At 27.4% G+C, this 10,957-nt stretch overlaps 1 protein-coding gene across 1 annotated transcript; it reads right to left on the bottom strand.

The window, feature by feature from the left end:
* Positions 1-6,156: 6,156 nt before the first annotated feature.
* On the bottom strand, positions 6,157-8,697 carry LOC119687062. The gene is made up of 2 exons (XM_038101234.1): positions 8,090-8,697; positions 6,157-7,807 (listed from the first exon to the last, which is right to left on the bottom strand). The coding sequence occupies exons 1-2, from the start codon at positions 8,628-8,630 to the stop codon at positions 7,071-7,073; spliced, it is 1,278 nt and encodes a 425-aa protein (XP_037957162.1). The 5' UTR covers positions 8,631-8,697; the 3' UTR covers positions 6,157-7,070.
* Positions 8,698-10,957: the final 2,260 nt, after the last annotated feature.

Here is a 10,957-nt window from a genome sequence, read left to right as displayed (position 1 = left end):
CCTTGATTAGATTATAGTTTATCACTTCATCAGACTAAGCAATAGCTACGACTAAGATCTGCGTACCTCCCCTTCAATAACTTTAAAAAAGTATGACTCTAATGATAGAAGTAATATAATGCCTGTTTAGAATAATAATTTTTATTGCAGTTAAGATTTTTATGTTTTATAAGAAGAACTTATCTCTAAATGAGATGATGGGGACAAAATTTTTAAATTCAAAAATTTGATTTTCAGTAAAATCAGTTTTTAAGCTGTCGATTAAGGCGATGCCATTAAATAGTTCCATTGGACTACTGGTGTCAATAATTTAAAATACAATAATTTGAATGATTTCTTAAGCAATTTCAAATACTGTCAAATACTTTTCATCAGTGTTCTTTGCAAACATCCATTGATTGAGAGCATGACTTTCTCCGTATTAGGTTTTTAAATTAGCTTCTATGCACAAGAAAGACTAATAAAAGCATGCAACAAATAATGCCTCTTCAAAAGCAAAGTATTGAAATTTAACAATTAAAAACATAAATATGATTAAATAATTCAATTATTCTACAGTTGGTTTATGATTTCGTTCTAATACAAAACAGCAAGTGAGTTTGTTAAAAAAACTTTCACAGCAAATTAACAAAACTCCAGAAAAATGTGCGAACATAGAAGTCAAGTACGGATTTCGGTCAGTTGGTTAATGAACACTGACTCTAAGTTTCAAATTAAGCAGGGTACGAGTTCGATTACTAATACTTGAAGCTTCAATAATTTATTTACGAATAATTATCTATAAGAAATAATTGCAAGACCACTGATAACGGTTGTTTTAGAAATTTTTAAGAAAAAAAGTTATCATTCTAACAACTTTCATCCTTAATATTATGCATGCTTTATATATATGAGTGTTTCAAAATAAAACTCAAAAAATAATAATTAAATTTGCTTTATATTATATTTATCAAAAATTATTTTTATCACGTGCCTTTTATTTTTCTACGTACAAATAACTCTTAAACACTGCTTTTTATTTTAAAACGCACAAATAACTTTTACTTTTGCCTAAAAAATATTCAAATCAAGAATAACTTTTATTTTGGAAAACAAAATAAAACTCACACGGTGTGCTTGATATCTTTAAAAACGAAAAATAAAACGCGTTGTGCATGTAAGGTAGTTGTTTTTGTAATTAATTTTATACAAAATGTATTGAATGGTTGGTGTATTAAATGATTTTTATAAACATCTATAAATTTCATTGTCCGTACACAGTTTCAGGTGTTAGATAACAATAAACAGGGTAACAGCTCCCAACAGAGCGGAGCACTGCAACCATAGTTGATCTTTTGTTCTATATCTATTTCAAGTGTTAATAACTTTAAATTCAGATTCAAATAATTATTTCTTAAGTTAATCCTTTGGTTGATTTTGAATATTCCCAATTATTTATCATCAATGTTGTTTGAAAATGTTCATTGCTTATTTCTTTGCATATAAGTTTTGGACTATAGGTGTTAATAGTTCTAAATCAAATATGTAGTCTTTAATAAAATGATTGTGATTGAAATAATATCCACCATCAGTGGTCTTTAGAAACACCATCGGTCATTCATATATTATTTTAGGATTGCAAGTATCAATAATTGAATGTTAACAATTTTGAACTTATAAATCGTATGTTAACATATATAGAGCCAATATTTATTTTAATTACTTTATTTAAATTTGTAGTTTTAATTTTGACATACAAAATATACCAGCGATATCGGCGATGCGTTAACTATAGACACAAGGAAAGCAATGAATTTAAGGCGTCATGATATTGAAAGAACTTTAAAAAAGGAAAATGTAAGGAAAGTTAGATAAGTTTCAAAAAAAGGGGTTTAACTTTGAAAAAGAATATTCAACTGGCACATGGTTAATAAAGAGTTATGTAAAGTTTTGGTTGAATATTGTTTATTGGATTTGGGTAATATTTTTTGGGTTATATTTTTTTAAGAGCATAAGAAAAAGTTTGGTTCAGAACAATTCATTAAATAAAAGTGAAGCATATTGAAAGACTGTAATTTTTCTGTTTTTTGTTAACTTTTAGAATTTTTAATGCACAGAATCAAGAAAAGTGCCATGATCAAGCAAAGTGCCATAATCAAGATAAGTGCCATAATATAGCAAAAATGTGATTTATCAATGTATTCCTAGAAAATAAAGTACCCATTTCCGTATAAATGAAAACTGTAGTTGTTAATTCAAAACGCAAGTTGTTTAACTAAACACATTACTTTAATATTTAACTTTCGTCTGAATATATTCAAATAAAATTTTAGAAAATTAATAATTTATAATGTTTGTGAATTTAACGTTTTGAAGTTTTTTTCACTTCTTTAGAATGGATAAATAAAAATCAACAACAATTAATCGTTGTTAGCCGAAACGATTGCAACGTTCCAGCTAACAGCACCTAAAAATAATTAAAATGACTGATGTGTGCAATACACACATTCCGTTGCGCTTAAAAATTCATGGAAGAGACTTGTGTGTGAGTTTTTTCTATGTTAAAAAATCAGTAGAGGAAAAAATATTAAATCATATACAGATATATGTATATATGTAATATAAAATAAAACAAATAAGTAAATAAAAGTATATGAATAAATAATATATATATATGTTTTTAAAAATTATTTTGTGGTAAAACAAGACATCTACTAGGAATACAGAATAGGGTGATGTTCAGATTCAAAAATTTTTGATCATAAATTAGGTTGAGTTTTGGGTTAATATATTTGAAAAAATATTTGAAAAAATTATTTTTTGAGGACCCAAAAACTTTTTGAAAGCCTTAAAAATGTTATTGCTTAGAAGAAGCATAGAAATCATTAAATCTAACTTAACATATAAAGCAATGAATCAAAGAGTAAGTGGAAGTGAAAAATAAACCGAAATATATTTAGAAAAATGTTAGATAAAATAAAGTTTTCTATATTTTGTAAAAAAGAGAATGTTAGATAAGCTAGAAACTATTAAAGTGACTTAACATTTCTCAAGTAAAAGTTTTTAGGACGACTTCTATAGTCTGCGTCGCAGTTACTACAGGAAATAAAACATTTTACGAATTTTTTTGTTTTTTGCATCAAGAAATCGACTTATGAATTAGTTAATAAATAAACGAAAAATGTATTTTTTCAAGATATTACAAAAATTAATACTTAAATTATAAAAGATTATAAATTTAAATAAAGCATTTTAAATTAATGAATAAATATATAAATTTTTTTAAATTAAAATTTTAAATTAAAAAGGTGAATATTAAAAGAAATTAATAATAAATTGAAAAAAAATAAATTCTCATATAAAGCATAAAAACCATAACAGTGTCATATTTATTAATTAACATATATAAAATATACAGAAATAATAATAAATACCTCATATATTATTTTCTTGAACAGGAAGTACAAAAATAATGTTGAAATAATACTACTTTTTATTTAAAAAAAAAATATTATTTAATGCAGACAAAAAAAATAAAATAAAAATTATATATATAAAAATATACATAGTGTAGATATAAGAAAAATAAAAAGAACAAAAATTAAGATAAAAAATATGCGAAGAAATTAATGACTCAAAAATAATTAAAATAAAATTAATAAGTAAAACAAACAAAAAAAAAATAACAAATAATATATTAATAAATATATATAAAACAATTTATAAATGACTGTAAAAAAAAAATTTTTACAGACAAGAAAAAAATAACATTTTGAATTTGTAAGTAAAAAAAAATTAAATAAAATAAAAATGAAGTTTAAGAAATAAATTTAAACTTAAAATATATTTAATTAAATAAATTTTAATTAAAATAAATTTAATTACACTGAAAATAAATAATAAATTAATTAACATAGTACAAAATAATTAATACAAGATATATTAATAAAAAAAAAAAATTATTAATAAATAGAACATTTAATTAAACGAAAAAATATATTTCAAATCATAATTGTTTAAATAGTTTCAGTTAAAAAAATAATTAAACAATTATATATAGAAAATTGTGGAAAATATTTATTAATTCAAAATTTTACTTAGGCAACTTTTCAAAATATCGCTTTATGAAAACTTTAAAGCTCAGAATTTAATTGATTTCTCCATAAAATCGCGTTAACTTACAATATTGAATAGGTCTTTGCTAAGCTTAAATTTTGAGAGCTTGAAAGCTTATCAAGAATTATTTTAGTTCGTCCAAAAACCAAATGCCTAAAGCTTATGTTTTTAAAATAAATAAAAAAAATTTCTCATACGCCATGTCGAACGGTTTGGAAAAAATAATTTCAGCTTAATATCTGCTTCTAATATATTATTTTTTTCATGGATTTAAACCACATGCTGAAGCGATTCTTCTAATTTGGTTCAGTTCAATGGTTCAATAATCTGAAAGATTGGTTTGGTTCAAAAACTAACCTTCAGACCAGTGGTTCTATACAAAACTGTATTGGTTCAAGACAGAGAAGGTAAATGTTAATAAATTAGTTTTCCAAAAGTCCATAGTGCACACTATGCACCACCGTCAAAACTAGGTATGCGTTAGCCTTTACAACAAGTAGCCCACTGTGGCAATAAGTCTTGATATTGAAACAGCCTTCGACACTATATGATTCGAACGCTTGATCCACAAACTCTGCCAGTTCGGTTTCCCTTTGTAGTGTTATCCACCAATTTCTTTCTAATAAGTCCTTTCAAGTTCGATTGGGTTCTTTGTCCCGCGACCTGTTTACAGCAGATATTCCTCTCCCCCGTGTCCTCGTCAAGTAAATTTGTCACGCTGACGATTGCCTCGTCTTCATGCGGTCGTATAATCCCTCCCGCATCTCCAACGACCTGAATGCCCACCTTAGCACCCTCTTTGAATATTACACCAGGTGGAAGATTAAGTTCAACCCCTGTAAGATCTCAGCCATAGCTTTTTATGACCTAAAAAGAGATTTAAGCAGAGATAAGTGGAGAAGCACAGATTTCTCTGCTACTCTCAATGTTTTATGTAGTGCATTTAGACATAAATGGTTGGTTATTGAAAGGCACGCGAGTTGATGATTGAAATTAGTATGAATTGTGTTAAAGCTAAATTCCTTATATATAAGGGGATCAAATATATGAACATTATGGATATTTTGTAAAAATTTTTATTATTTTCAATATTTGAAGAGCAATCAATAAAATGTAAATCTAAAATTATAAATTTGCTAAATTTCAGAGATGAAATCCTTATTCAATCGAATAATATAACATGAATTTACTTTTACATTTTCAATATTTGTATTTAGTGATTAATAACCTTCATTCTGACGTCCTCATTGTTCCATTGAACCTTTTTATTCGCTCAGCCGATAGTTTTTAACTGAATATTTACAAGTGCTTTTTTGTGTAGTTTCAATGCCTGTCAATGTCAGTCCTTACCTTGTCCAAGAATTTTCAAAGGACTCAGTTATGTTTTGCAGTAAATTTTAACAAGTGGCATTAAACCTTTCAGTAAACAAACAAAAGCAATATAACAAAATGACAATACCTAAATGAAAAAAAAAAATATAAAATATAATATTGAACTTAAAAAACCATTGTCAGTCTGATAATTTTATTTAAAAATGGAAAATTTCTTTTATACAAGAAAAATATATATATAAATATAAATAAAAGTAAATATGGAATCAAGTGGGCAATGTACTTCTCTTTTGTGTATTCTTGTGTCCAGACAGACGTCGGTTTATTTTTTTTTTGTATTTTTTATCGATTTAATTTGATAGAATTTTAAGTTGAAGGAAATTTTGTAATAATTTGGTATCGTTAAAATTAAGCATAATTTGTTAGAAAAAAAGTTACTTTGAAAAAAATTGATCTCTTCGGTGAATAATTGAAAATAAATCCTCTAGGTAAATAATACGCTATTGATGATAAATGTTATTGATGAACGATACTTAAGTTATCGAAATTCTGGCAGATTTAAATGAGATTAAGTAACATAAACCATTAATCATCGTAAGAAAATTGCAAATGCATTGACAAAATGTTAACTACGTAATCTTCCTTCCTTTAAAAGACAGGTCAAGGAGAAGTAACAGGGCGGAGTATGACATCAGCGTCATCTGAGTATCCAATAATTTATGTAGACTTGTGGATTCTTTATAATACGTCCTCGATCAATAGAGTTTACAGATTTCAAGGTATCTGTTTTCATACACTATGTAGAATAGCATACTAGTATAAGCTAGGTCATGATTATAGATTGCACAACTTCTTTTGTTCAATGATTGTATTTGTAGTTGCTTTTTTATTATATACAGTTATCTTAAATTATAACAAATAATAATTATCAAAGACGTTAAAGTTTTCGATACAGAGATGCTCTACCAGCGACGCATACTCTATTTATTTTAGTATACATATTTTAGTATTTTTTAGTGCTGATCTTAAACTGCACGTCCTTATTTCACCAGGCCGTGTTTGACACCCTCTTTGTATGTAAGGCTTGTCTATTATAAAAGACGATGGAGATTCTGGACTGAGATACAGGACCTAGGTGCCAGCTATTTTCGTTGTACTGTACTAGCACTTATATTTCGTAGATACTGGCTTCGTGTATTGGAGTGTATGGGTGACCGTGATTGACAGCTAATAGTACAGAGGTATAATGTGTAACTTTGAGGGAAAATATATAAATGATGTATTTTGTTACTTTACAACACTTGCTCTTAGGTGAGTAAATCAGTCAAATAATACTACTATAGGCCTGAAGACATTGCCTGTTTTATTAAAGCGTCAAAGAGGTTTTCAGGTGTGAAATAAAGGGATCTTTACATAAGCCCCTTAGAATAGACACATGTCTCAAACTATTTGGTATCCTGATGAACTCACTTTCAATCCTAAATAACTTGCGTGTTTTGCGAAGCTGGTTTTCATTGGTATCTATCAATTTTCATCCAGTACAATTAATTATAAGGTATATAATGTCTATAAGAACAGAAATCCATTTTCCTGTAATTATTAAATTTATCACATTTTATTATTTATTTATTTTTTTTAACAATTTAGATTTTTTCTTTTAGTTTCTTCTCCAAATATCTTAATCTCATCATATCTGTGCTAAGTTTACGTATATACATTTTCTCTTCTCTGTCGGCCTGATTTAGTTCATGCTTTAACTCTGCATATTCAGCCACACTCGGGGCTTGAAAACGTTGTAAATGCTTCTTCAATTGATTTATATATTCAACATCTTTCTTAAAAACTCTTATTTCTCTATTTAATTCTTGTTTTAGTTTCGCGTTACCGCGTTCTTCTTCTATAATTTTAGTGGTTCGCATTATTGATTGATGCTTTGTGGCCAACAGATTTTGTCTCGCCAAATTCATAGCTCGATTTACATTGCCAGTAACGAACTTTAAATTATAATTGACGTCAATTTGTTTATATAGCGAACCTGTGAGATCATGCCTACTAATGGACAATAATTGAAAATCGACATGAGTGGAGGCGACGTTAACTGGAGCTTTATTAAGTATGTCGTAGCGCATTTCAAAGCAGGCCTGCGCAACTTTAGTCATGTTTAAGCGTATTTCTAAGATAAGATTTGTTGCTCTGCTAGACCAATTTTTACAAAAATACTTAAACAAGTGGATTAATTCTATTTGTCTTTCATACCCTTTCAAATTTGGATTGACAGACAACAAATGTTTTCTCAAATTTTCTCTTGATTCTTCCAGTTCACCGTAAGTAATATCCAGTTCATCAATCCACGCATTTAATTTCCGTATTTCACGAAACGCTGAAATTAATATAGAGTATATATTGATTTTAATCAAAGAGAAAACATATAAATAAGATAAAATCATTTCCCAGAACTTATACTTTGATATTAACTAACATCTACATTATCAAGTTTTTGGCAAGTTTATAATAAACTTATAAATAAATAAGAAAATAAATAAGTATTTTTAATATATTAATATAAATAAAAAAAAATTTGTATATGTTAGTTAAAAAATGAGAGCATATACAACGATATAGCCGGAGTCTTGCCAGTGTAGGCGTTAAAATATCTTCTTACCTATATTACGCATACTGCTTATTTGTTGTTCCACCTCGTTACATATCTTTTCTGCTAATTCAGTTCTAGTGCGAAGTGTTAAATGATATTCTACACCAGGTTTTTTCATAGAACTGTAAATCGAACGAGTCATAGATACGTCATCCCAACTGCGCCTATCCGATACCGGAGACCCTACTGCTCCTCTAAGTGTATAGTGCGTGACCATATTATGCACTTCATCGTAACCTAATAACAGTTTTGCATCATTTTTTTCGAGGAAATAATGTAACATATAATTTTCAACTTTTAATGTTGTAATAGAATAATTAATCTTTTCCAAAGTATAGTATAATTCCAGGCTGTCAAACTCTTGTAAGTGCTGCAGTTTTTGATTGTAAGTGATAAGATCTTTGTAGACAGCGAAATTGATTTTGAATAAAATTGCTTCTATCACGATTTTTGATTGCTTTGAAGCATAAATAACACTTCTCGATTGATTTCGGCTAACGATAGTGGAAAAAGATCCCGACCGATCTGAAGTAAATATAAGTGAAGACATTTTGCTTTTGCTTTTAAGTGGAAAAAATTAAAAACAAAAAAATAATGAAAAAGTATATAAAGAATAATTAAACGAAACTAAAAAATTAAACAATAAAAATGCAAAAAAAAAAAAATTATTTTAAATTGACTTTCTATAATTAAAGTCAATTAAAAAAATTAGAAAAAGTATCTTTACGTGAGAACTAGATTAAAAATTATATAAAGCATAACTTCTAAACGCATAAAGTAGGTTTCACTGTAGTTGAAAAGTAAGTTTTTTGTGTTAAATTTACTATAGCAACAGAAAATTTCAACAATTATAAGCAGAACTATACTAATCGGGATGATAATGGACGTGAAAGAAATAATAAAAGAGATAATATATATTGAAACATTAGAGAAAGAGACAAATAGAAAGAGAGAGTAAGTGAGAGTGAGAGACAAAAAATGTGAGAGAGGTAGAGAGGTAGAGATTGAGAAAAAATCATAAAGAAAGAAAGATAGAGAAAGAAATAAGACACAAAGAAAAAAAAGAAAAAGAAAGAGAGAGAAAGAACTAGAAACTAGAAAGTTAGGGAAAGAAAGACAGACAAAGGAAAAGAGAGAAAGAGGCAGAGAGAGAAAGAAGCAGAGAAATAGAGAGAAATAAAGAAATGGGAAAACAGAAAGAGAGAGAAAAAATATTATGGACGTCTGAAATAAAGTCAATAACTCTACCGTCAACATTATTATTAGTGTATTAGAGATATATTATTTCGTTATAAAATTTGAAGCATTAAATAAACTTAAGATTAATAATAAAAATTATTAAAGTAATTACGATTAACCCAAGGAATTCAAATTCAATCAAGTTTTTTGGAGTCATTACATTTCTGTTTAAGAATTTAATTTCGTAAGTAAAATTTAACAATCATAAGTTCAAATCACAAAAGAACTATAAATATTTTTATTTAATATTAATTTTTTTTTGTTAAATTATTGTTGACATAAGAACTTCCATGCAGTTAATTTCAATTTGTAAAAATATTTAAAAAACTCTTAATCAATTATATATAAAACAAATTTACCTTAGATTCTATGTCACTTACAAATACAAAATCTGAGGTATCTAACTTTCTGATTATTAGCTTAAAATGTCCCTTTTCAAGCCTCTTTGAGCCCGTGTATTCTAGCCAAGAATTTTAAAAGATTTTTGTTGAAATGCGGATCTTTTTAATTAAAGTAGCTATCTATAAAAAAATGTTTAGTACGAGCGAAATATCGGAACTTTAAAATTTCGTCATACTAAGCAGTTGGTCGATTTAAGCGAAGTTGTTGTTGTTGTAATCCACTGGGATCTGAAAGAAGATAATATGTAAAAATTACAAGAAGAATACATGGGTTGAGATATGGATGGATGGTATTTGACGTAAGAATGGGGGGAAAAAGAAGAAGAGGAACATAAAGGCTGTGGAAACGCAGTTTAAATCAATCCGGGTTTAGACGAAGAATCTTAACCACTTCAAAAGAGTGAGCGCAAAGATCGATGATGTCGTTCTTCCTGGAAGATATCAGGCGGAGGCCTGTTGAGAGTCAACTTAGGTCTCGAAGAGGATACTGCATTTGTGTGGAGTGCTATAAGTCCACGTTTGTATTCGACCTCATTGATATTGGTTCCATCGTGGGCCATTTACTTTTAAAGGTTGCATTCGACATTTTTGATTTAATTTTCCTTACTTTATTTTTAAGTAAGTACTTAAGTAAGCACTTTACTTTTAAGTAAGTACTTTACTTTTAAGTAAGCACGGAAACTCTTTGTGTAGTTAATGAAATTTACTGAATAAGTTACACTTACTAAGTAAGCGGTGGATATACAATATTATGGAGGCTTGACAAATTGGCTTTAAGGTTTTATAAATAGTAAAGATTTGAAGTTAATTTTGTTTTAAAGCAAACTGATAAAGAATTATATAGTTATAGTTTAAATAATTGCAATTTTTTATATTTCAGGATTCATCACAAATTTGTTTGGTACAATAAGACACTTCTGGTCGCAGTACCGGCTGTTAGGTGATTTCACGTCAATAATTTTAATAAAAATAATATATCATTACATCATACTTAAGCTACTAAATTTTAAGATCGAAGTGTTTTTTAAATTAAAGTAATTTTTTAAAATTAATTTAACTGGCATTCCCAGCTTCATAAGATTATTTAGTGATTAATAAATCAATAAAAATTATTTCTTAAGACCATTGACGATGGGTGTTTGACAAATCTCGAAACAGACGAATGTTTAAAGGTTTTTTATATAGAAATTAGTTTCTTTATTATTATTAAAATAAAAATTAAATTAAAAATTTTTTT

The sequence above is a fragment of the Teleopsis dalmanni genome, chromosome X (assembly GCF_002237135.1).
Source record: "Teleopsis dalmanni isolate 2A chromosome X, ASM223713v2, whole genome shotgun sequence".
Taxonomy (NCBI): domain Eukaryota; kingdom Metazoa; phylum Arthropoda; class Insecta; order Diptera; family Diopsidae; genus Teleopsis; species Teleopsis dalmanni.
The sequence above is the reverse complement of the archived record's forward strand: the minus strand, read 5'-3'. Positions and strand labels throughout refer to the sequence as shown.